The sequence below is a fragment of the Solanum verrucosum genome, unplaced genomic scaffold (assembly GCF_900185275.1).
Source record: "Solanum verrucosum unplaced genomic scaffold, falcon-dt-bn FXZP01000181.1, whole genome shotgun sequence".
Lineage (NCBI taxonomy): Eukaryota > Viridiplantae > Streptophyta > Magnoliopsida > Solanales > Solanaceae > Solanum > Solanum verrucosum.
In genome coordinates this window covers 519,391-547,108 of record NW_026020407.1, presented here as the reverse complement: position 1 = coordinate 547,108, position 27,718 = coordinate 519,391, and the positions used below count along the sequence as shown (strand labels likewise).

Here is a 27,718-nt window from a genome sequence, read left to right as displayed (position 1 = left end):
CTTTGCGTACTACAACAAAGGGCGGAGTGTGTCCCTTTAGTGAATCACTAAGCATGCTTGACGATATTCAAGCTTCAACTCCTTCATTCTTTTCAGCCTTTTTGTTCCTTTTTGTGCCTAAGTGTCCATGCTTCTACTAAAACTTCAAAATACCTAAAACTTAAGTGTTTTCATCAGATATTTATAATAAATAAGCATCTGAGGACACTATTTCTATTAAAATAAATCCCTAAATAAGCCCAATTTGTGGACTCATCAATTTTTCCCTCGCATACTTGTGCATTCAATGTACTGATGCCATTTGGCCTGCATCGTTTTATGATGTAGACACAGGTAACCAAGATCATCACCCAACGCTTTATTGATCCAGTTGAGCACTCAGAGTCTGTTGGTGAGCCTCCTAGATTTCTGGAGGACTCCGTCTTATCATTTGCTTTCAGTATTTCATTGTTAGGATGGTCGGGGGTCTTGTCCGAACATCTCTCTTTGTTTTAGCGTCTTCATAGACAGATAGTTATAGTTCTTTAGTCTTATTCATTTCAGTTGTATACGTTTAAGACTCGAGTCACCATTTTGGCTAAGTTATTATCTCTTAAATTATTGCATAAGTTATATTTCTTATGTTTAAGGTTTCCGCTGAGTAAGTTAGCCAGGCTAAGCGTTTGCTTAGGGCCAGCAATGGTTCTTGAGTGCCAGTCCCACCCAGGATGTAGGCTCGGGGTGTGACAAACTTGGTATCAGAGCATAGAGTTCAAGAGTCCTTGGGAATCTATGAAGCTGTGTCTGTAGAGTTCTAGTTATCGGTGTGAAGCACGCCACATCTATAATTAGAAGGGTGCAATATTTAGGAAATTCCTTCACTTCCTTCATACTCATTTCATGTGTTAGAGTTTTATCTCTAAAAAGTTTCTTTCATGCTTTCACATAACCGATTGTGAGTTGGACTGTTTTGAGAGTGCTTTCATGGGGCATTTCTTTACCCGTGAGCTAAGAGAAGTAACGCGATGGTTGCCGACATGAGGAGCAAGATGAGTTTATTCGTTGTTGAGTTGCCTCGTCTATCAGATAAGGAAAGTAAGGCAGCCATGATAATAGGTGACATGGGCATAACAAGGCTGATGATCCATGTGCAACAAGTTGAGGAGGACAAACAGAGGGATAAAAAAAGGTTTAAGAATAAGAGGGCTAAGACATGAAGGAATGAATCCAGGCAGCAAAAGAGTAATGCGAACCGGTCTTCTTTCCAACATGAGAAGAAATGACCTTCTCCATCATCTGCTGGTGCACCTGCACCAAGAAACAAATGTGAATACAATAGTCAAAATTCCCAGAATTTTAGAGCTAGACCTGCACAGTCGAAAGGTAGTATGACACAAGAGGTACTAAGATTCATGCATGTGCTAAGTGTGGTAGAAACCACTTAGGGATGTGTCGTGATGGCTCCACTGGATGTTTCAAGTGTGGCCAGAATGGTCATTTTATGCGAGATGTCCAAAGAACAAGCAAGGCAATGGTAATAGGGGCAATAGAGCCCAGTCTTCTTCAGTTGCCCCACCATACATGGCTGCACCTAGAGGAGCTACTTTAGGTACTGGCGGTGGAGCAAACCGCTTATATGCTATCACTAGTCGCCAAGAGCAAGAGGAATAGCCAGATGTTGTCACTGTTATTATCCAAGTCTTTAACTTTAATAATTATGCTTTGCTAGATCCAGGAGAGAGTTTATCCATTGTAACTACGTATGTTGCGATGAATTTTAATGTTCTTCATGAGAAACTTAATGAGCCATTCAGTGTTTCTACACATGTTGGTAAGTTTATTCTAGCAAAGAGAGTCTATCGTGATTCTACAATTTCCATCAATCACAAGAGTACCATGGCTGACTTAGTTGAGTTAGATATGGTAGATTTTGATGTCATTTTAGGTATGGACTGACTTCATATCTGTTATACATCAATAGATTGTAGAACTCGAGTAGTCAAGTTCCAGTTTCCCAATGAACCAGTCTTAGAGTGGAAAAGTAGTTCAACAGTGCCTAAGGGTCATTTTATTTCGTACCTTAAGGAAATAAAGTTAGTTTCCAAGGGGTGTGTCTATCACTTAGTTCGAGTTAATGACTTTAGTGTTGAGATACCTCTTATTTACTCAATTTCGGCAGTAAAAGAGTTTCCAGAAGTCTTTCCAGATGATCTGCCCGGAGTCCCTCCTGAGAAAGAGATAGACTTCAGTATAGATGTTCTCCCAGATACTCGTCTTATATTTATTCCGCCATATAGAATGGTACCAGTAGAGTTGAAAGGGCTTAAAAAGTAGTTGAAAGATCTCCTAGATAAAGGTTTCATTCGACCAAGTGTCTCACCTTGGGGCACTCTGATCTTGTTTGTGAGGAAGAAAGATGCTCCCTTAGGATGTGTATCGATTACCATTAATTGAACAAGGTTACCATTAAGAATAAATATTATCTCTCAAGGATTGATGATCTTTTTGACCAACTTCAGGGTGCCACCTGTTTCTCTAAGATAGACCTCAGATCAGGCTACCATTAGTTAAGAGTGAGGGAATGTAATATTCCAAAGACAACATTCAGGACCCGTTATGGTTATTATGAGTTTTTAGTCATGTCCTTTGCTTTGAGCTATGCGCCTAAAACATTCATGGACCGTATGAATAGAGTATTCAAACCTTAAAAAATATGTTTTTTTTCATCTTCATTGATGACATACTAATCTATTCAGGGAATGAAGGAGATCATGCTAGTTATCTCAAAATAGTTCGATAAATTCTAAAAGATAGAGAGTTGTATGCGAAGTTCTCTAAGTGCAAGTTTTGTGTTGAGTCTGTGGCATTCTTAGGCCACATTGTGTCTGGGGAGGGAATTAAAGTTGATACCCAAAAAATGGAGGTAATGCAGAATTGGCCTAGACCCACATTTCCAACCGATATTAGTAGTTTCTTGGGTTTGGATGGACATTATAGAAGGTTCGCAGAGGGGTTCTCGTCTATTTCATCCCCTTTGACCAAGTTAACTTAGAAAACAATGAACTTTCAATAGTCTGAAGCTTGTGAGAAAAGATTTCAGGAATTGAAAAAGAGGTTGACTACTGCCCCAGTGTTGACCTTACCGGAAGGTACTCAAGGTTTTGTGGTGTATTGTGATGCATCTAGATTTGGTTTGGGTTGTGTATTAATGCAGAATGGTAAGGTTATAGCTAATGCCTCCACACATTTGAAAGTTCATAAGAAGAATTACCCAACCCATGACTTAGAGTTGGCTGCTGTAGTATTTGCTTTGAAGATATGATGTCATTATTTGTATGGTGTTCATGTAGATGTATTCACTGATCACAAGAGTCTTCAGTATGTGTTTACTGAGAAAGAGCTTAATCTAAGACAAATGAGGTGGTTAGAATTACTCAAGGATTATGACATGAGTATTCTTTACCAGGTAAGGCTAATGTTGTTGCTGATGCTTTTAGCAGGATGTCTATGGGTAATACCGCCCATTTTGAGGAAGATAAGAGAGAGTTAGCAAAATATGTGCCTGGACTTACACTCTTAGGAATTCGACTAATGGATTCCACAGAAGGAGGAGTAGTGGTGATGAATGGGGCTGAATCTTCGTAAGTGTCAAAAGTGTCAGAAAAGCAAGACCAAGATCCCATTTTGCTTGAATTGAAGGCAAGTGTTCATAAGAAAAAAGTAATGGCTTTTGAACAAGGGGGAGATGATATGTTGTGGTATCAAGGTAGGTTGTGTGTACCAAGGGTGGATGAAATCCAAGAGAGGATCATGGAGGAAGCTCAGAGCTCCATATATTCAATTCATCCGGGTTCCACAAAGATGTATCATGATTTGATAGAGGTTTATTGGTGGAGTAGTATGAAGAAGGGCATTGCTGAATTTGTGGCTAAGTGTCCAAATTGCCAACAAGTTAAAGTATAGCATCAAAGGCCCGGTTGTTTGGCTCAGAATATAGAGATTCCAGAATGGAAGTGGGAGATGATTAACATGGACTTCATCACAGGTTTACCAAGGTCTCACAGGCAGCATGATTCGATTTGGGTGATTGTTGATAGATTGACAAAATTAGCCCACTTTTTGCCGATAAAAAAACTGCCTATTAAGCAGAAGATTATGCTAAGTTATATATTCAAGAGGTAGTAAGACTTCATGGGTCCTGGTATCCATTATTTCAGATAGAGGTGCGCAATTTACTACACAGTTTTGGAAGTCATTCCAAAAAGGCTTGGGTTCAAAGGTGAACTTAAGCGCTTCATTTCATCCTCAGATAGATGGGCAAGTAGAGCGCACTCTTCAGACCTTAGAGGATATGTTGAGGGCTTGTGTGATTGATTTCAACGGTAATTCAGATGATCACCTACCTCTTATTGAATTTTCTTATACCAATAGTTACCACTCTAGCATCAAATGGCTCCTTATGAAGCTCTTTATGGGAGAAGATGCAGATCTCCTATTGGATGGTTCGAAGTTGGTGAAGCAAGATTGATAGGACCATATTTAGTCATCAAACTATGGATAAGGTGAAAGTGATTCAATAGAGGTTGAAAACAATGCAAAGTCGTCAGTAGGTGTTATGAGATTTGGTAAGAAGGGGAAGCTTAGTCCCTGATATGTTGGTCCTTACAGAATATCCAAGAGGAATGGTAATGTAGCTTTTGAGTTGGAGCTACCCCAAGAGTTAGCAGCGGTTCATCCGATATTTCACATTTCCATGTTGAAGAAGTGCATGGGAGATCATTCATTGATCATACCAACTAAAGAAAATGGGATCAAGGATAGCCTATCTTATGAAGAGATTCTGGTTCAGATTCTAGATCACCAAGTTTGCAAGTTGAGGACTACGGAAGTAGTATCAGTCAAAGTTCTTTGGAGAAACCAATTTGTTGGGGGAGCTACTTGGGAAGCTGAGAAAGATATGAAGAACAAATACCCACACCTCTTTGAAACCGGAGAAGTTCCAGATCAAGGTACTAATTCTTTTTTTAGTACTATACTTGATGTGTTAGATTTGTTTGTTGGGTGTTTGAAGTGTATGATTGATATTACACACTTAACTTAGTAAAAGTAATCTCATTCGAGGATGAATGTTCCCAATGGGGAGATATTGTAACATCTCGCAAATTGAAATAACTAGGAAGAAGTTAAGAATTGGAAATAACCATTTTTGGAAAGAGTATAAAAATCTGGAAAATTTGTTAAGTATGTTAAGTTGAGTTTTTGGTCATCTTCAAACGACCATAACTCCTAGCTCAATATGATTTAGGTGTATTTCCAGATACCGTAGGAAATATCTTGGGATAATATTTCCAGCGCCGCTTAGTTTGCGTGATTCCGAGTTTGTATGAGTGAGATATGCCCATTTGAAGTTGGGTTGTTCAAATAAGGAAAGTCTAATCCGGATTTTGGAAGGGTATTTTAATCTTTTCATTACCCAATTGTTTTAATTCGATTTTAGGAGTTTAATTGTGGTAAAATCAGATTTTAGTCAGTTTAGAAAATTGAAGTTCACGCTAGGGCTTGAAGAAAAGAGAAAAAAGGAGAAGTTAAGAACGTTCGAGTTTGGTTATGGATTTCACCAAGGATTTAATCCTATGAGGTATGTGAGATCACATAGCGTTGGGTCAGTTCACCAACACGCCAATCATGATTCAATTCAGCAAAGTTATATAGTTTTGAAAGTAAATCCTATGAGTTCTTGATGATAATTCGATTGAAATCTTGTGGGTTCTCATTGTTGAAGTTTCTTGAGATTGATTCATGTATTTAGGTGTGAATTCGAGTTAAATCTTGCATATATTGATGAATTAGTTGTTTCTAAGTGTTTGAGGAAATAACCTAGTGAAAATAGGGGGGGGGGGTTAGAGTTTAAAATGAAGAAGAAAATTCTGAGGCACCTGGGTAGAGGCTTGGGGCATCGCCCCTCTCATAGCCCCAAGAAAAATTCTCTGGTCTTTTGCCTTAGGGGTGTCGCCCCTCTCAGAGCCCCAAGCAAGGTTCTCCGAACTTTGGGCTCTGGCGCCCCACGCCTCTTAGAGCGCCAAGGACACCAGTTCATCCTATTTTTCCCCCTTCTTTCCGTACTAGTTCCTTAGCAACGTACCTATGTTTTCTAATTGATTCCAATACTCTAAGTACGTCTAAACATCATGAAATCAACCATAAAAATGAGATCATGAACCTTGAATCCATAATTTAATTCAAGGAAAGCTAAGAGTCAAGTCTTGAAGTTAAGTAAGTCAAGTGAAGTTCATAAAGTTTTCAAAAGTCTTTCGCAAACGTTTTAACTTTGTCTTAGGACTTTAGTTTCAAGTTGACTAAAGAGTTAACAGTAAAGTTCATTAATTCAAAGATTATACGGTAGTAAGTATTCACAAAAGTTAGAAATGTTTTCACATTTGAGCAAGAAAGGGAACACCGATTCCAAGAGAGCTTTTAAGCTAAGTTTTGAGTAATTATCTCAAACCAAAGAAAGAAGTTTTGTTCTAAAAACATATGACCTAAGTACATTTTGGGAGTAGAATTGAGCATCGATATGGGGACGTGAGTTCATAATAACTCAAGTCTCCATAAACCATGTAGCCATCTTGGGTTGTAAATGATCATACTTTTTAGATGATTCCTTAAGTGCTTTTAAACATAGACTAGTGGATACACTTAGTTAAGGCGTCCTATATGACGACAAAGTATAGGACATTTCTGGCAGCGTGAGCAAGAGGTTGTATCACCACTTAGGCTCATAGTAGTGGTTTTCGGTTAGAGAATCTCCCATAAAAACTATATTACTTTATTATATGAGTAAAGCTGAGTTTGTTATTGCATTTTCTTTAACGAACTAAATTGCTCTCTACTATTTTTAAGGCTTTCCATATATTGCATGTGTTTTATTAGTTATATTGAGTTGAGTAAAGCCAAGGTAAGTGTTTCTTTCAAATTCCTTTCAAGCTTATGTTATGTTTAGTTTTCCCCTTGCATACTACTACATTCAATGTACTGATGCCATTTGGCCTGCATTGTCTTATGATGCAGACACAGGTAACCAGGATCATCACCTAGTGCCTCTTTGATCCAGTTGAGCACTCAGAGTCTGTTGGTGAGCCTCCTAGCTTTTCTAAGGGCTCTTTTTATCATTTGCTTTCAGTATTTCATTGTTAGAATGATCGGGGTCTCGTCCCGACATCCCTCTTTGTTTTAGAGGCTTCATAGATAGATAGTTATAGTTCTTTAGTCTTATTCATTTCAATTGTATACGTTTAAGACTCTAGTTGCCATTTTGGCTAATTTGAATTTCAAGCAAACAAGTCTTATCTACAATGTTGATAATGCCCCAATGGCTAAAACTTGCCAAAATCGTCAACTGCCTACGCATGTGGGCCACAACATCCAGTCACATGCCGAGAACATGCATAATTAATTTAGTTGACATCCCCATTTGATAGGCTAATTTGAAATTCAAACAAACAAGTCTTATCTACAATGTTGATAAAACCCCAACGACTAAAACTTACCAAAATCGTCAACTGCCTACACATGTGCGAGGTACACGCGGACATCCTTCAAATCTGGAGCCAAACCTTGTCTCTGACTATCCACTTTCACACGTGCCCACGTGTTTGAGCAAGTCCTGCCTCACATAACTTGCCTTTGTGGTCACGCTTCTTGAGTCGTCCCCCTTTCACAACACTTAGACCTCACACTTGTTTATCCACGATCACAACCTTTCCTTACCTTAGCTTTACCCAACCCTTTGTCATACCTTAGCCACACCTTGCCTTGCATTCTTAGACACGCCAATGCCAAGTTCTTTCTCACTTGAACTTAGTCTTGACTGAAGTCATTAGGTCTTGACTAGGTTCATCATGTAAATCACTAGAATTGCCCATGTGACTCGAACGATAAAGTTGAGGGTATAACAAATTTCTCCAACCAGATGATCTTATCATCCTCAATGAGGTAGAATCTAAGTATGCATGAATCTTGCATGAATCCTTTTAGTCATGGAATGCAGGTTATTACTTAAGACTTTTACGTTTTCCTCTAGAGCCATATGAGCATTGTTTTAAACATTTTTCTCTTTCTTGGAGAAGATTAAGTCATTATATTTTTCATGAAGATGTTGATTAAGATTCTCAATATTCTCATTTTCTGCTCATATAGATGCATAGTCTAGCATTTGTACCTTTTCAACACATGTTGAGTGATCCATCTATGAGAGTACAAAATAAAGATTCTATTTTCTTCCTTGAATAAATATGAAGATTTTATTTAATTTAATGAAAACTTACCTTGGACAACTTGTCATCTTCATCTGAATTTGTTCCAACCATCAGTGCCATGATTGTTTCTTTGTACTGACAAAGGTTCTCTTCATCATCTCACTCAGTTATTTCTATCGGTGCAAGAAATTCATACTTCCTTGTTTCTTCTATTGCCAAGAAAGGACTAGTTTTCATGTCTTCCCATCAGATTCATCACCAGATGAATTTTCCATAGTTGCAAAAGCCTTTTTCACATATAAAACATCCTCTTGATTGGTCAAATCTTCAATTTGTAGGATGTACTGATCGTTTCTAGTCTCTTTTGCCTTTTTTGGATTGTTCCTTTTGTACTCTAGAGTCCACAAGGCACATAATTTGATTAAATGATCTGGGCTTCCATACTTGTGGCATGGTTGTTCTCTGATGACATTGTCGGTTATCTTCTAACGATTTTTCCTTTGATTTGCCTGTGCTCTTTTCAACGTTCTTTGGAACCTCTTTGTCATTATCACATTATTCTCTTCCTTGATGTCATTCTTTTTAGTTTCTTTGAGGACCAGTTCTTATATTTCCTCTTTCCTTCTATCTCCTTTTCTTGATTCTTGTTATCTCATAGATAATGAGATTTCCAATAAGTTCATCCATCATTATAATGTCCAGGTCACATACTTCAATAATTGGTTCAACTTTACTTTTCCATAATTCAGGAAGAACACTCAAAAGTTTTCTGATAACCTTTCCAATGGGGATCACCTCTCCAAATGAGTAGATTTCATTAATGATGGAAGTGAATCTGGTCTACATGTCTTGAATTATCTCGCCTTTCATCATTCTGAACAGCTCATACTGCCTATTCAGATTATCAAATTCAGATTTCTTGACCTAACTTGTACCCTCATGAGTTGTTTGCAATGTGTCCCATATCACTTTTTGGTCCGGACATGCTGAAATTTTATTATACTCATCTAGACCTATTCTGTAGATCAAGATTTTCTTCGCCTTTCATGTTTATGAATTGTCAGCTTGTCAGTAGTATCTCATTCCTTTCTCTCCTTGGGCAGTTTAGTTGTCCCAACTGTTAATAGTAGGATCATCTAGAGTGACACTCCAACGATCTAGATTTTCTACAGATGATCCATCATCATGTCCATCCACCATCTATAATACTTTCCATTGAATAGTGATGGTCTTGTCTGTGACGCTCCTTATGCAGTAAGTGGTGCAACCATTAATCTGTTTCAAGGTTTGGACCTATTAAGTAAAAAGACCTACTTTGATACCAATTGAAAAGAAACCGCAACAACCTAACAAATAGAAGAACCAGGTTCTTGTAGTAATAGCGGAAATAATGACGTAATAGAACAACAAGGTGATTTATCGTGAAAAGCCTCCTTACTGAAGGAAAGAAAAACTATGACCTACAACGTGTAGGATTTCAACAACTTCTCACTAAACTTCAAAGAGCAATTTTCAATTACAACTCAATAATCAAATGGGCTAATTTTAATACCTCAACTCTAACAATTAACTATAATTGCTAACTCTACTCTCTAAGAAGTCAAACTTACTTATTGTTACAAGCCTCACAAGCACACTTTTACACTTAGAGCAATTAGCACTCAATAATGATTTTAGGTTGAAATAAACTACAACTTAGCTTTAGAAAGAAAACCTAACTCTAGTTCTTTTTCTTCTGCTCTCTTCGCGCCATCTCTACTCTTACTAAAAAAACCTCATTTTATGATTACAAAAGCTGATCTTCTCATTATGCTCATTATCTATCTTAAGAATCTGGTCCACTTTGTTATTGTTAGCGAAAATGTGAAATTAAAGAACAAGGAAGAACAACAATATTTAATGTGGTTCCGATCAAAATGATCCTACGTCCACTAAAGAACAACTGCACTAATATGTATTTCACTCTACAAAGAATACAAGTAAAATACTACAAGAAGAGAACATCAAATGCCCTAGAAGGTGAGAAGGCAAGTGAGAGGATGTTTTGAAAATGAATTAAGAGCTACCTATTTATAGGATGAATTATTCCTATTGATGTTATCCATGACATCACTATGTCTCAAAAATGTCAAGGTTAAATATGTGAAACCATTTTATGGTTACCTAAATTTCACCTACCGAGATACTATCTTTGACTTTTATTTTGTACTAATTATCTTCCTACCAAATCTTCATATTAATTCATTTTCCATTGAGTTTGATTCCACAAGGACCAAACCAACTCTTTCAATCTCCACCTTGGTTTGCGTTCCGAGCATGCGTATAAACAACTTCGGCCAAAACTTCTAAGCTTATTGGGAAATCCCATTGTAAGAAACAAGAAGAATCAAACCTTTGTTGAACATACTAGCTCCACCTAGCAGTTGTTCCCCAAAGTTGCATCACTTGATGTATACTCCCGCCAAGTCCTTGCAGTGTGCAAACTTGGCAAGCGGGACTATCCTGGTCAACATGTCTGCAGCGTTATCGTTTGTGATAACCTTCTCAACCTTGATTAGCTCCCTCTTCTACGACATCTAGAATAAAATGGAATCTGACATCAACGTGTTTGGTGCGCTCATGATATCTTTGATTTTTAATCAAATGAATGACACTTTGACTATCACATCTTAGAGTTAACCAAACTCAATTCTACCACCGAACCTTTCAACCATATAGCTTATTTCACTACCTCCGTTGCTGCCATATATTATGCCTTTGTTGTAGACAAAGCGACAATCGACTATAAAGTCGATTTCCAACTAACGACACTGCCAATGAGAGTAAAGATGTATCCAGTTGTGGACCTCCTTCTATCAAGATCCCCTACATAGTCAGAAACTATATAACCGAGAACTGAAATACCTTCACTTTTTCGGAAGGTTAGGCCAACATCAAGAGCTCCTTTGAGATATCTCAATATCCACTTCATAACTTCCCAATGCCTTTTTCCTAGATTTGCCATGCACCTGCTTACCACACTTACCACACTTACAGATTGAGGAATATATGGACATGTGCACACCATAACATACATAATGCTACCAACTGCACTTGCATAAGGAACCTTTGACATATGCTCCACCTCATCCATAGACTGATGCATTTGTAACTCTGAAAGCTTGAAATGAGAAGCTAACGGTGTACTTATAGGCTTGCTCATACTCATATGGATTGAACCTTCCCTCTGCAGTAACACCATCATCTGGATCTTCCAGATATTGAAGTTGTTGCGCCCGCTAAATCTATCAATTTCAAACTTCATGGAACTCATCGTTACTTGTTCTTCCTCTTCTACTACAATGTATTTGGAACTACAGAAAATCAAAGTAATTTTTTTCTGATGTGGAAGTTCAGACTATGCTGCAACCACTGAGCATACTCAGACAGAACCTTGGATCTGATACCGATTGTTAGCGGAAATGTGAAATTAAAGAACAAGGAAGAACAATAATATTTAACGTGGTTCGGATCAAAATGATCGTACGTCCACCAAAGAACAACTGCACCAATATTTATTTCACTCTACAAAGAATACAAGTGAAATATTACAAGAGAGAACATCAAATGCCTTAGAAGGTGAGAAGGCAAGTGAGATGATGTTTTGAAAATGAATTAAGAGCTACCTATTTATAGGAAGGAATTATTCCTATTGATGTCAGCATGACATCACTATGTGTCAAAAATGTCAAGGTTTAATATGTGAAACCATTTTATGGTTTACCTAAATTTCACCTACCAAAATACTATCTTTGACTTTTATTTTGTACTAGTTATCTTCCTACCAAATCTTATTAATTCATCTTCCATTGAGTTTGATTCCACAAGGACCAAACCAACTCTTTCAATTATTAAAACATGTTCAAAATATTGTTGTGTCATCATATGTACCATTCTGTAAACATCATAGATAATGGACAAAATAGCATCTAATACTAGCTAGTTGAATGATTGAATGAGTATATATTACTCTCTGTCCAAATTGATTTGGTACACTTTTTTTTTAGTCAAATATCAAAATAATGGCACATTTTTATATTTAGTAATAATCTAACTTTAAATTGTTCAGATAATTTAAAATCACACAAACATCTATAACTTATTTTAGATCACAAGTTTAAGAAGTTTTTTTTATTTTTTAAATTTAGTATCAAGTTAAACAACATCACATAAATAAAGATGGAGGAATAATATTTTGTCATTTTCAATGCATGTGACTGAAGATGTTAATTAAATAAAACTGTTGTTTTTTAATAAAGAAATTAAAAAATAACAGAGAAAGAATAACTAGAAAATATACTGCAATGTGGTCAAAGAGAATCATTATTTTGTTTTCTTGAACTTTACATTAATAAGAAGAAAAACAGTAAAGAGATAGTAATAAACTAGCCTAGAATATCTCTCTCTGCAAATATCTTAACAAACTAATTACTACTAATAAATAAAAAAAACTAGCTAACCAATTTTAACTAGGAATTATTCAAAAACTAAAGCAATAAAAAAAATTACTCTAATGCAAAAGCATAATTCTAACAACATCAAGAGTCACTTTTGCAATAGTACTTTCAATGTGAGACTCTTGAAGTATGCTTATTATTTTCACTTCAGTACGTACTAGTATTACAAATTATACAATGATATAAAATTCTTGACATACCAAGAAAAACCAAACAGCCCAACACAGCTAATGAAGTCTGTATATATTTTAATCTAGTTAAAGTGATATAAATATTATAACAAGAAACTGTGAGTCCACAATAGACAAGATACCTATGTTGCTCAGACTCATCAAAAATGTCAATAAGTGCATGTCAGATTTCTCTCCTGAAGAAAAGTGAAGAGTTTGTGCAACTAAGTATTTTACTAATCTATACGGAAGCTTTTCAATAAGCGATGGAATGAATCCAAAAATTGTAGTATATGATATATGGATCATGGCTAACCGTAAGGTCCAGGACCATACGGTCTGTAGCCATGGTAGCCGTATGCCCTTTCTCTGTAACTGTTATTCGTAAGAGCACAACAGCCAATAGAGTAAATAATGGAGAGAATAATGAAGATGATAAGGCTTATAAGAGAGGTATGTCCGGCATATTCTTTGATACTGTCAAAGACAGTTTTCTTGCATAAATTGCAGTTGTAGCACATAACATTTTGTTCGTTGCTCCATGCCTTGCAGTCAGCATCTCCCTCTACTGCCCCTGCTTTCGGCACTATCCAAGTTGATGCATTTTGGAACTGGAAGTGGCAGTACGCCGGTGGTATGCAACAACCAGACTGAACAAACAGTGACATGATTGTGTAAATATGTTATATATATAGAACTAGTAACTTCCATACATATTACTCCATCAGTCTTGACTTAATTTGACTTGACACAGAGTTTTAAAAGATAATACTAAAGACTTTCTTTTTGACATTTAAACTTGTTTCCTTAAATATGCCACATGAAGAAATTAAACTGTAACTAAAAAAGGAAAGTCATTCTTTTTGAAACATAGGTAGTACTAAAAAATATGCATCTCTCACCAACCATAACAACCTTTAGTTTTAGTAAAAAGTACCTAAGTTTGAGCACACTTCACCTCTAACATTTTTCAAAAAATATCTCATATAATCATAAAACTAAGGATAGTTATTTTTATAAAGTCATTCAATTTTGTTTAATTTATAATCTAAAAGTCACACAACTATTGATATTTATCACCCAACCAATCAGAGTTTTCATATTCTCTTTCTGCATGTTTTGCAATATTGGATTGGATGACTTTCTCAGTGAAACACTAATAGTTGTATTATAAAACAAAGTTGAGTGATTTTCTAAGAGAACTATCCTTGTAGTTAATTCACAAAAACCAACCATGTCCACCGTTACGTAACAATTAGATATATAATGATAAAATAAATAGCAAACCTGAATCTTGGGGAGCTTATTTTTGTAATAATCCTCAGTTCTGTCTGCGGGAATGTATTTACACATTTTAGCATCAATCATACAACTCTTAATCTTATCCCATTGTTTTTCATCAGGCACAACATTTTTCATCCATTGTGAATATTCTTGAAACTTATCTTCCCATTCACCTTTTTCATGGCTTCTATTTTCTAGATGTGACAATGTGAAAAACAGGTTGAACAAAGAGTAAATAATCATCCCTGTAATGATACAGAACAACATGAACAAATATATCCACAACAAAAATGATACGTGGCACGCCGCCCCTACAATTCCCATCAAAGAAATTACCAAAAGGACTACCCCTAATATCAACATCGGATATTGAATAACTTTCTGGCACGTAGACGGGTTCGTGTTATTACCAAACGACATTGACATCAATATCAACATTGCTGAAGCCACCAACGTGATAAAATTAAGCAATGTGATGAAACAATTGCTACAACGAATCATTTTTGGGAAGTATGTATCTTTTTTTTTTTTTTTTTGGTGTTAGAAAAGGAGAAATAAGTATGTTATAATAGATCAGACCTCTAGAGGGTCAACAGAATTAAGTAAAACCCCAGAAATCTGATCACAATTTCTTTTTCTAATATTTTTTTCATGTATGTTTGGTGAATATGAGGTATATTGAATGATGAAGAAGAGAGTGGTTGATGGGGGATGGAAGAGAGAAATGGACGCCAAAGAGGAGGTTTAGTTACCTCTCATATTGTACCACTATATGTACGGACAATAAAAATATTGGAAAACTTGGTATTTTATTTTTTAATTCGATTAATATAATATATATCGTATAATTAATCATGATTCATGTGTATACAACATAACTTTTAAATGGTTACATTCACATGAAAAATTATATTCTATCTTGATGATTAATATGTGTTTTATGTAGAAACCCTCTTGCTCAAGAGAGGAGAAAATCATGACCTCTCTCACACGATTTCAATACAACTCCATTAACTTCAATGAATCAAGATTCAGATTACAAAACTCATGCAATCTAGGAATGAAACGCTTAATCTCTTCCCTCATAAAACTAAGGGATAAGGGTTTGAAAAATATCCAACTTTGGTCGGATTTGCTGTTGCGATACTAAACTTTCATGAGGACCTATGTCTTCCCTAGACTATTTAATACCGTATTTTAAACATATATATTTGCCCACGTGGACATAAAAATAATGCAAAATTATAAATAATAATATGTCCACGTGGGCACATATATGCATTTAAAATACACTATTAAATAGTTCAGGGGTAAAAAATACGGTAATAAATAGTCTAGGGTGGTAATAGGTCCTTACGAAAGTTTAGTATCGCAATAACAAATCCGATTAAAGTTGAGGTATTTTTCAGACTCTTATCCCTAAAACTAAGCAATACCTCTATTGCCCACTATATATACCAACTACTCAGTCGATATAAAATTCAAGATCCCGACATAGCTAACTCTAGCTATACTCGGATTCAAACAATGAAAAAAACTTTAGATGATCTGATTCCTTTGTAACATAGGAACAGATGTTACACTGAATAAGCACTGAATAATATTCTCAAATAACAACTAAAGATGGAACATAACTCTATCATGTCCCTTGTTGGATGTGAGAAAATATTCCTTCGAGCATATGACTTTTTCTCTGAAATCCTTCTAATGCAAAATCTAGATTATGTCACTTGTCCCAATGACTGGATGAGTGAGTAACCTGGTACAACACAATTGGCTGAGAGTACTTATGCCATGTAGAGACGCACCAACTTCTAAAGTTGTGGCTGCTGCTTTTTATAACTATCATTTTCACATAATTGAACTCTCAGTCTCTCATGGGATTAGGCCCCATATTATATCCAGAGGCAAATTCAGGATTTTAAAAAGACGGGTGCACCATTGTCAGGAAGATTCTGCCCTTTAAGAAAAAGGCAATCATTTTAGGCTCACAAATTTGAGGGCCTCATTTAATTTAGCAATAATAGATTATAGGTTTTTCATAAGAAAACTATTAAATACAATTTTTGGGAAAAATATTATTAAAGGAAAAAATTATTAAAAGTTTGATAAATCTCGAGTATTATGTCACAAGAAAAATAAAATGCATTTTTTATATGAATTATTGATTGAAAAAGAATTATTTAAAGAAACCATTTATGAAAAAAAAAATATGCAATTTCGCATCTCAAGAAATTTAAAAAGTACACTTTATAAAAAGAAAATGAAATTTTTTCAAAGAAATAACAAACAATGGTGCTTTTTAATTGATTTTAAAAAGAGGTCCTCTCTTGGAATCGAACCCTCAACCTCACAATCAAAAACCAACCCTTGAACCAGTGAGCCATCCAACCATTTGTGATCATGGGTTCATTTATTTAATATTTACTATATTTTAAAAACTATACAAATAATACACCGAATTTTGTCGAATGACCACGGGTTCAAGTGACCCATTTTTTACCCTTAAATTCGCCTCTGATTATATCCTACAATTTGTTAAACCATCAAAACTTCATAATACAATCCCTTTTTTTTTTGATGATGACAAATTATACTCAACATGTTCCCTATCAACATGACCAAATGTCCAGGTCCTCATGCACAACTTGATAGATCTCATACTCATTAACACCACAATCTTCCCCCTTTTGACATCATAAAAAATAAAGTAGTAAAACAAGTAAAGCAAATATGCAGTTCAGAAAAATTAATGGTCACATGGGAAACACCGAGCGAATTAGTAATGCATAAAAAGAGATAAGAGAGGTCAGTAGACATAAGGCGAAACCATTCAATTAAAATAGAATATTAACATTTCAAATATTGCATGAAAATTACAAGAAGAACTGGACAGTGCCAACTGAAATGATCAACAAAAAGCAAGAAAGGGAGAAACAGAGGAGTTTAGGAGGAAGGAGGCTTGGGAGTGAGGGATTGAAGAAATAGGGTCATTCGAACATCCGCCTCAACATGAGTTTTCAGTAACATATCTTTTAGCTTAGCAACTTGAACATTCAAACTCTCATTTTTAATTTTCAAATCAGCTAGTTCATCTGGTCATGGTCCCTCTGCTTTGACTTTCAACAACTGAGCATTTATGCAAGCAATTTTTGTATCCCTATTTGCCAGTGTTACTGTCATTTCTTCTAACTCATGCTTCAATTTTTCGTGTTACTCCAGCAATTTGGACACCTAAGATTTTCTCTTGTTACCTGACCTTTCTTCAGGGGCGGCTCAATAGATTGCGTGGCTCAAGGCAAAATTATATTAAGAGGCCCTTAATGTATTTTATAAAATTTATACACTAACAAGAAAATCAATTTTCTACGCAATAGATTAATCATTTGAAACAAAAAATATCAAATTTCACACAAAAAAAGAAAAAAGAAGAAGAAGAGTACAAAAAATAAATGTTGATGGATTATCGATGTTAAGCTACAAAACTCAAATTGAAATTTTAATTTGGCTATCATCACAAAAAAGAAAAAGAACAAAACATACATAACTTAATAGTTGAAGTTTTGAGCATGGATAGTAATAAAAATATCCAAATTTCTGATCAATTTAAATGATAAAATTCTTTTTAAATAATATAATTCATTCCATTAGGTGGCTGGTGAATATCTAAAACAAATTTTAAAATTTTCATATAATATATTAAATTAAAACGAAAAGGAAACTTGTGCATGAATATTTTTGTGTTCACGTAGTTCAAGAAAAGATTGAAAAAAATCATTATGTTATCAATATATATAACTTAGTTCCTATATAAAAAGGATAAAATTTAAAATTGAAAGTTAAAATAAATATATCAAATAATGAGTGAAGATTATGAGAATTTATGAACTTATTGGTAAAAAATACTCTCAAACAAATAATAATAAAAAATATACAATAATAATTTTATTTATATAAATTATATTAGTATATAATAAATTTAATAATAAGAATCTAAACGAATTTGGGGCCTTCAAATTTTTGAGACCTAAGGCAATGGCCTCACTGGTCAAGCCTTAGAGCCGCCCCTGCCTTTCTTCTACACACTCACATTCAACAAGTGTGGTCAGAGAAATAGTCTATTTAACAGTTCCTTTAATCCTTTTGCCAAGAGGAAAAACAAAATGATTAAACACTTATGTCAGTAGGTAGCCACATCCCATTTTGTGTTTGCCATCCTTGACAGTAATAGTCTTGTGTATATGCTCTAACATAATAGCAGGGAGATTTATATCTACAACCTTAGAAATTTCATTGCATTGCTTGAGAGCTTGTTCTAGACCATATAAAGATTTGATTAATTTATAAATTTTATTTTCTTAGAGTATGCAGTGATAGGAAAATTTTCCTATGGTTGGCCTGAGATTCAAGATTTGAGAAAATTAATTTCGAAGCAATGCGAGTTGAAAGGTGAATGCAACATAGGATTGTTAAGCAATAGGCATATTCTGATAAGGGCATCATGCTTGGAGGACTACGTGAATCTATTATCAAAGCCGGTCTTTTACATATTGCATCGTGGGTGGACATATCCAATGCGAATGTTGAAGTGGGAGCCAATGTTTGATCTGGAGGAGGAAACATCAACGGCCATGGCATGGATTTCTTTTCCATCCCTGCCTCCAAATTTCTTTGTGAAGGAGGCAATTTTTTTCATTAGCAACTGCAGTTGGACAACCTTTACAGGTTGATCTAGCAACAAGGAATCAGACTCGACCTAGTTGTGCACGGGTGAAGGTGGATTTATTACGTGAATTTCCAAAAAGAATAAACCTAGGGATGCGAAAGCAATCAGGGGAGATTACGGAGAAATGGATTACAATAAGATATGATCATGTTCCAAAATATTGCAAGAACTGTAAGATTCAGTGTCATGACGAGGAGCAATGTTATGTGTTACATCCGGATTTATATCCCAAGGAAAAAGTAGGGAAGGAAGAAGAGATGGAAACGGGGGAGGAAGAAAGGGAGATTCAGGGGAAGGGGAGAGTCCAGAGGGAGGGTAATAATTTAGGAAAAGAAAGTGAGGAATTTAAGATTCATACTAATAGAAGGAGAGCAGGAGGGGGTCGACAGGGGGGTGGAAAACCAGAACAAATATGGCATAAGAAAAATATTCAACACGAGAAAGAGGGAATTACGATTGGCAATAAGTTTGGGGGGCTGAAAGATCAAGATGAATGTGGGGAGACACAAGGTGGACAAAAGGAAAGGGGGGAGGAGGTAGAGACGAAAAAATGGGTTGAGGAAGTGTTCCAAAACACAAGCAGAATAGATAAGGGGAATAGTTTGGAAAATACAATGGAGAATACAAACAATGCAGATGAAGAGGAGACGGCAGGGAGTGAAAGCTTCAAGAATAGTGGAAACATTGAGGTAAGCGGGAAACAAAAATGCAGTGAATAGGATGCCAGAAGTAGTAATATGGGGAATACATGTTTGGAGATGGTGGAATTTCATGAGGTGCAGGATAACGATGAGGTTTTGCCTGAGAATCAGAGGAGGGAGAATCAGATTCAGGGGGATGATTTTCCTGATTTGCAAGAGCTGACATCGGAGGAAATTCAAAAAAGAAGGGATAAGGAGGAAGACGGTGATTTTGATGAAAATATTGATAAGGTGGTAAGGGATGGGGATTTATCTCCAAGACAATAAAATTATTGGAGAGTGGAGCTAAACGATCGAAGTCAAGTCAGAATACAGTTCCACTTCAAGTCAAAACAAGGAGTAGTAAACAGAGATCGTCGGAAGATAGTTTCCAATGATTGGAAAAGCTATATTTTGGAACATTAGATAGGTTAAATCTCAAAAGGCTTTTGAGAGATTAATGGGTCTAAATAGGCGTCATAAATATAATTTTATAGCTCTTATGGAACCTTTTCAAGATCCAAAAGAGTTAGATCATTACAAAAGAAAGTTAGGATTTAAAAATGCGCATTGCAATGTATCTGCGAAAATTTGGGTTTTTTGGGATGATGGTTGGAGGGGTGAAGTGGTGAGTGATAGTATACAACAAATAAGTTTGAAGTTGAGCAAAAACAATATGGAGATGATTTGTACTGCAGTGTATGCTAGGTGTGATGTATTAGAAAGATTGGAGTTGTGGGAAGAACTGGAGGCTTTATCTGCTAATATTAATATACCTTAGATGGTGGGAGGAGATTTCAATGTTATTTTGAATGAGGAGGAAAAACTTGGGGGATTAGATTTTACTCAGTTTGAGGCTTTGGATTTCAGTCAATGCATTAATAATTGTGCTCTAACAAAACTTAAGTTTGTAGGTAGCATGTTTACTTGGTGGAATGGTAGAATTGAAAGAGACAGTATTTTTAAGAGACTTGACAGAGTCTTCGGAAATCAGGAGTTTAACAATATGTTACCTACTAGTGAAGTTCATAATTTAGTGAGACAAGGTTCGGATCACGCACCTTTACATGTCATATGTAATTCGGAGGAGGAAGTGACAAGCAGACCTTTTAAGTTTCTCAATTTCTAGACAAGGCATCCCCAATTTCAACAGATTATTGAGGAAAACTGGAAAATTGATTTTGTGGGCTGCCCGTTTATTGAATTTCAGGCGAAAATGAAATAAGTGAAAGGGGTGCCGGCGAAATGGAGCAAGGTTACTTTTGGAAACATATTCCAGAAGGTTGCAACCTTGGAGGATGAAGTCAAGGTCAAGGAGATACAATTGGAGATTAATACAAATGAAGAAAATAAGGCAGATTTGAAAAGGTCAGAAGCTAAGTTAAAAAAATTTCTCTACTTGGAAGAGGAATTTTAGAAACAAAAAGCTGGGATGAGATGGTTTCAGGATGAGGACAAGAATACTAGATTTTTCCATAATTATGTCAAAGGAAGAAGAAAAAACCTGCACCTGGCGGAAATTCAAACGGAACAATGTGATGTAGTGAATAGCAGCGATGAGATTGGCACAACGACAATCTCTTATTTTGAAGGGCAGTTCAGAGAAGAAGGAACAAGTGAAGATGAGAATTTGTTGAGGCTTATTCCCAAATTGATTACCCCTAGTCAAAATGAGGAAATGGTTCATATGCCAACTAAGGAAGAAGTCAAGATGGTAGTCTTCGCTTTGAACGGAGATACTACAAGCGGCCCAGATGGTTTCTCAAGATTATTCTTCCAATGTTGCTGGGAACTTATAGGTGAGGATATTACCAAAATGGTGAAGGCCTTTTTTTGTGGTAAGCAGATTCCTCATTTTATTTCTCACACGAATTTGGTGTTACTCCCAAAAAAGGAGAGAGTTGTAAACTTCACAGATCTTAGACCAGTGAGTTTAACTACGTTTGCAAATAAAATCATCTCTCGAGTGTTGCATGAAAGGATTTCGAAAAGGTTACCCAATATTATTTCAAGGAACCGGTCAGGTTTTATTAAAGGGAGAAGCATTACAGAAAATGTTCTATTAGCTCAGGAGATAATAAGGGATATAAATAGGAGGAAGAAATATCACAATGTGGTAGTAAAGTTGGACATGGCAAAAGCTTATGATAGGGTCTCTTGGTTCTTTTTAATTAAAGTGCTAAGGAGCTTTGAATTTTCTGAAATCATTATTGATATAGTGTGGAGGCTAATTTCGAATAACTGGTATTCAATATTAGTTAATGGAAAGTCATATGGTTTTTTTAAGTCGACAAGAGGGCTCAAACAAGGAGATCCTTTATCTCCAACATTGTTCATAATAGCTGCTGAAGTTTTAGCCAGGGGGTTAAATAATCTTAATGAAGATGTAGATTTAAGGGGTTATGGAATGCCAAAATGGAGTCCTCCCTTTAATCATTTGTCATATGCAGATGATACAATACTTTTTTGCTCAGGGGAGAGAAAGTCTATTCGTAAGATGATGGGAGTGTTGAGGAGATATGAAAATATTTTCGGACAGATGGTCAACTTAAATAAAATTTTCTTTTATCTGCATGATGATACACCGTTAATTGTTGGGATGAGATTAAGGAGAATTGCAGGTATAAAGCAGGGCTCGTTCCCATTTATTTATCTAGGCTGCCCAATTTTTTATGGAAGAAAAAGGGTTTCACACTTTGAAGAATTGGTGAAGAAGGTGCAGAGTAGACTAATCATGTGGCAGAACAAGTGGTTGTCATATGGAGGAAAGTACATCTTGATAGCAAATGTGCTTCAGTCAATGCCAATTTATTTGTTATCAGCGATGAACCCTCCAAAGAGAGTCATTGAGAAGTTGCATAAACTGTTTGCTGGTTTTTTCTGGAGCAAAACAGGTGGGGAGCAAGGAAAGTATTGGGTAGCATGGGAAGACATGTGTTTTCCTAGGGCTGAAGGAGGTGTGGGTTTTCGATCTATACATGATGTTACCAAAGCATTATTCTGTAAACTATGGCGGAACTTTCGAACTTCCACTTCATTATGGAGCTCTTTAATGTGGAGTAAATACTGCAAGAAGTTTCATCCTCTAATGATTAAAAGCATAGGAGCTTCACATGCTTGGAAGAAGATGATTCAGGTAAGAGATGAGATAGAGCATGACATATGGTGGCAAATAAAGGCTGGAGAGGTGAGTTTTTGGTTTGATAATTGGACAAAATTGGGAGCACTTTATTATATAGAGGAGAAGGGAGAGATTGATGATGAAATAGAAGTTCGGGAGCTGATAGAGCAGGGGAGTTGGAACATCCAAAGGTTGAGAAGTATGCTATCAGAAGAGATGGTCCAATTCATTGTGGAAAGTTTTGTCCCTAGGATTATAGAAGGTAAAAAGGATAAAACATGGTGGATGGGAAGTTTGAGAGTGAAATAAAACATGGTGGATGGGAAGTTCGAGAGTGAAATAAAACATGGTGGATGGGAAGTTCGAGTGGGAATTTCACTGTAAAGTCAGCGTTTGAAAGGACTAGACATAAGAAAGAAGTTAATTGGTGGTGGAGTAAGATATGGTGTAACGAAATTCCTTTCAAGATTAGTTTCTTTGTATGGAGGTGTTGGAAGGGGAGAATAGCTACAGATGACAATCTGAAAAATATGAAGATTAATGTGGCATCCAGATGTTATTGTTGTGAGGACTATGACCAGGAAACTATGAACCATATTTTCCTAACAGCTTCCATAGCTCAGAAACTATGAAAGCAATTTGCTACTTGTGCAGGAATTAGCATGGAGGGAAGCCTACAACAGATAATTACTAATTGGTGGGGAGCATCGAATAAGTCAAAGATGAGGTCAATATTACAAGCAATTCCTGCCATTATTATGTGGGTGCTTTGGAAGAGGAGAAATGCTAGAAGACATGGGAATGAGGTGTCCTATTATAAGCTGCATCAACAATGTCAAGACACTGTGTACAAGCTGATTAAACATCTTTACCCTTGGATTCAGATCCCAAGAAATTGGGAAGGAATGTTAGGGGTTATGAAGGAGTACAGACCTAAGTTACACTATCATATTGTGTGTTGGGGACTGCCTCAAGAGGGGGGAGTAAAGTGCAACATGGATGGAGCAAGTAGAGGAAATCCGGGGGAAAGTGCATATAGTTTTTGTGTTAGAAATCTGGCAGACCCGTGCGTGCAGTAGGTGTAGAGTCAGTCGAACTAGTCCTGCGAATATGCAAAAATGTTATTTATGAATGGAGACCAGACACAATTGCTTTAGCGGGGACTGAAATCGTGACGAAATCTGATGTATGCAGAAGCATGTAAGATTGGCATAAGGACTAATATGGAGGCAGAAATAGTGGCAATCCTAAAAGCCCTCAGATACTGTAAAATTAAGAAAATCAACAAAGTGTTGATTGAGACAGATTCACTGGGGGTCATAAAAATGATAAGAAATGAGTGGAAAATTCCATGGAATCAGGAAGAGGAGATGGAAGAGATTCAGGAAATTATAGAGAACATACAAGCAGATATTACACATGTTTTTAGAGAAGCTAATCAGCTAGCAGACAAGTTGGTCAATGAAGCATATACGCACACTGGTCTAAAGCAATGGGAGAAGTTTCAACAGTTATCAGGTGAATGCAAGAGTATTTTAAATGCAGATAAATCAGGTATCCCTACTTTGAGAATAAAAACAAGAAGAATAAAAGTGCAGCAGAATAATCATGACAGTGTACAAAGTTAAAACATTCAAAGAATCTGTTGCCACAGAAGGGATTACAAAAGAGAGAGATTTAAATGTACTAGGATATCTGTGCTAAACTATTACAGTTTATAGAAAGTGTTATGAGCATGAGATGAGAGCAACAAAGTCAGATTGGGAGTTGAGAACCTGGAGTGGTGAAGACGACCATGGACGAAGGACCTAACGTTTCAGCTGCTAAAAGAATAAAAGATCAATGAAATTGAAGAAAGAGAAGAGACGGGAAGAAAGTAGAGAGGTTTACCTGATCATAATGAAGCAATGCTGTAAAAGTGATTCTGAAAATCAAGACAATCAATAAATAAGTGCTCAGCAGACAACAAGCAAAATAGGATGTTTCAAAGAGTAGAGGAAGAGAGTTACCTTGATAAGCTGAGTTGTTACTAATGGAAGAGTTGAAGGCATCGTTGACCCAAAGCAAATGGAACAAGGAGCTGATGGAAGCTCAACATAATTCACATCTGAGACAAGAACACAAAAATGAAGGAAGACAATTTTGGAAAGCTAGTGGATAGGAATTTAGATATTTGGGGGCATTTTGGATTGGGCCATCTGGGTCGGGTACATTTATTTAGTTTGGGCCATTTTGGCCAAGTTTTGTACTGTTTTATTGTCACTCAATAAAAGAGCTATAAGCTTATTATTTGATTATAAAAAAAAAACCTTCAGGTTAGTCCATAGATATTTCTTCTTCTAAATCATCGTTTAAAAATGCGGGTTCAACATTTATTTGGTGAATAAATCATTTATCAATAGATGCCAAAGCAAATAAAACACGAATAATCGAAATTGTAGTCACTGGAGTATAAGTGTCAAAATAATCATTTTTTTTAATTTTAGGGTAAATCCTTTAGCTACAAGTGTCTATATTTAAGCTTATCAATAGAACCATCAGGAAAATATTTTCTTCTAAAAACCCATTACAATCAATGAGTATAGTTCCCGGGGGTAAATCAACTAACTTCCAAGTATTATTTTGTAAAATAAAATTTATTTCATATTTAATGGCTTCTAGAAGAAATTGCTTCGGAAAAAGTTAAAGGATCATTATCAATAATATAACTATAAAAGTCATCAGCAAAATATTTTTCTATCCTTGACCTTCTACTTCTTCTCAATTCTTGATCACTTTCAGAACCATTTTGAAAAATTGGAACACTAGAAGTATTTTCCTTTTGAAAAGTAAAATCATGAGAGATATTATCACGTTTTAAAGGAAACATATTCTAAAAAAACTCAACATTTTTTATTTCAACTATAGTATTGTGTTCAATAATATCACTACTGATACAAGAAATCTATATGCAACACTATTATTAGCATAATCAATAAACATATATTAGAATCCTGGACACTAAATTTTCTTTTCTTGGGGTCAAACAACATAACCTTGGTAAATCACCCCATACTTTCAAGTATTTCAAATTAGGGGGATAATCTTTCCACAATTCATAAGGGGTTTTTTCAATTCTCTGGTAAGGAATTCTATTTTGTAGATGACAAACAAATAAAATAGCTTCACCCAAAATATTATCAGATGCATATGAACTAATAAGCATACAATTCATTATTTCTTTTAAAGTTCTATTTTTTCTTTTAACTACGATTTCGGTGAGTATGGAGGAGTAACTTCATGAATAATCCCTTCTTTTTTCACAAAAATCATTATGCAAAGTATATTCGCCATCTCTATCAGATCTTGCTCTTTTGATATTCATGTTCAATTGATTTTCTACTTTCGATTTAGAGCAGCTTGATGATGAGAAGCTGAGTTGGATTTGTGATATGGTCCTGCGAGGAGAAGCCAAGAAGTTTATGGTTGATGAGGAAAGCGTCTTGAGGATTAAGGGGCGGTATGTGTGCCCCTTGGTGATGATTTTACTCAAGACTATTCTTGTAGAGGATCATAGTTCGAGGTATTCTATACATTCAAGTGCAACCAAGCTGTATCATGATATAAGAGAACATTATTGGTGGAGTAGATTGATTCATGGCATTGATGATTTTGTTGCCTAATGTCTGAATTGTTAGCAGGTAAAGAACGAGAACCAGAGGCTGGAAGGACACTTGGAAGAATGCCCATTCCTGATTGGAAGTGGAATAGGATTGCAATGGAGTTTGTGGTATGTCTTCCAAAGACATTGGTAAGTTTGATTGGATCTGGGTGATTGTTGACAAGTTAACTAAGTTTGCACACTTTATTCCGCTCAAGGTGACTTATAATGCAGAGAAGTTAGCCAAACTCTATATCCAGGAGATTTTTCTATTGCATGGAGTTTCAGTTTCCATCATATCAAATAGGGGTATGCAATTTACTTCTAACATCTGGAGGACATTGCAGACTGAGTTAGGTACTAGATTGGATCTTAGTACTGCATTTCATCCTCTGATCGATGGATAGTTTGAACAGACAATTCAAGTGTTGGAGGATATGATTTGTGCATATGAGATAGATTTTGGTGGTTATTGGGATCAATTCCTAAAGTTGGCATAGTTTTCGTAAAACAATAATTATCACTGGAGTATTGACATGGCTCTATCGAAGCCCTTGTATGGAAGGAGACATATGTCTTCTTTTGGTTGGTTTCATTTGACACGAGACCTTGAGGTACTAATATTATGAGGGAATCATTAGAGAAAGTGAAATTAATTCGGGAAAACCTTCTAGCAACTCATAGCAGGCAAAGGGAGTATGCATACATGAAGGTCAAGGACTTGCAGTTTATGGAGGGAGAGAAAGTGTTGATGAAGGTTTCATCCATGAAGAGAGTAGTAAGGTCTGGTAAGCGAGGTAAACTTAGTTCAGGGTATATTGGGTAGTTTGAAATTATTAAGCGTGTGGGAGAGGTGGTCTATGAATTGGCTTTGCCTCTAGGTTTGTAAGGAGCTCACTCAGTGTTTCATGTGTCTATAATGGAGAAGTATCATGGTGATGGGAACTACATTATTCATTGGGATTTGGTCCTGCTTAATGAAAATTTGGCTTATGAGGAGGAGCATATGGCTATTCTAGATAGGGAGGTTCGCAAGTTAAGGTCAAAAGATTTCATCTGTGAAGGTCCAGTGGAAGAATCAATTGGTTGAAGAGTCCACTTGAAAAACTCAGGCTTATATGCACAGAAGATATCCACATTTTTGTTGAGTTGAGTACCTATTCTTACCCTAGCCTTTCTTTTGACCATTCGAGACGAACGATGGGTAAATTGAGATCTAATGTAATCACCTGTTAGGTCATTTTGAGCACTAGAACTATATTGACTCTTCTCATAAATTTTAAATGGGAATTTTGAACTATTTATTAACTACGATTAATTTGTTGATGGGTAATTTTAGATAATTAATGGGCTAAATTGATAATTTG

The 27,718-nt window shown here is 35.9% G+C and overlaps 2 protein-coding genes across 2 annotated transcripts; one reads left to right on the top strand and one right to left on the bottom strand.

Annotated features, from left to right (window-relative positions):
- Positions 1–13,195: 13,195 nt before the first annotated feature.
- On the bottom strand, positions 13,196–14,685 carry LOC125840529 (tetraspanin-7-like). The gene is made up of 2 exons (XM_049519506.1): positions 14,188–14,685; positions 13,196–13,550 (listed from the first exon to the last, which is right to left on the bottom strand). Exons 1-2 carry the CDS (start codon positions 14,683–14,685, stop codon positions 13,212–13,214), a joined length of 837 nt encoding a protein of 278 aa, XP_049375463.1. The 3' UTR covers positions 13,196–13,211.
- Positions 14,686–23,934: 9,249 nt separating this feature from the next.
- LOC125840545 (uncharacterized) lies at positions 23,935–26,758 on the top strand. Its single transcript, XM_049519517.1, has 3 exons — positions 23,935–24,265; positions 26,392–26,480; positions 26,570–26,758. Exons 1-3 carry the CDS (start codon positions 23,935–23,937, stop codon positions 26,756–26,758), a joined length of 609 nt encoding a protein of 202 aa, XP_049375474.1.
- The last annotated feature ends 960 nt before the right edge of the window (positions 26,759–27,718 follow it).

What these genes read in the sequence shown, in the direction of transcription:
- LOC125840529 (XM_049519506.1), bottom strand. Translation starts at nt 14,685, where the DNA reads ATGATTCGTTGTAGCAATTGTTTCATCACATTGCTTAATTTTATCACG. An exon ending in ATAAGCTCCCCAAGATTCAG is followed by an intron (nt 13,551 to 14,187) that starts GTTTGCTATTTA and finishes CTGTTTGTTCAG; the next exon opens with TCTGGTTGTTGCATACCACC.
- LOC125840545 (XM_049519517.1), top strand. Translation starts at nt 23,935, where the DNA reads ATGGAGGCAGAAATAGTGGCAATCCTAAAAGCCCTCAGATACTGTAAA. An exon ending in TTTAAATGCAGATAAATCAG is followed by an intron (nt 24,266 to 26,391) that starts GTATCCCTACTT and finishes AATTGTTAGCAG; the next exon opens with GTAAAGAACGAGAACCAGAG. An exon ending in GGATTGCAATGGAGTTTGTG is followed by an intron (nt 26,481 to 26,569) that starts GTATGTCTTCCA and finishes ATTCCGCTCAAG; the next exon opens with GTGACTTATAATGCAGAGAA.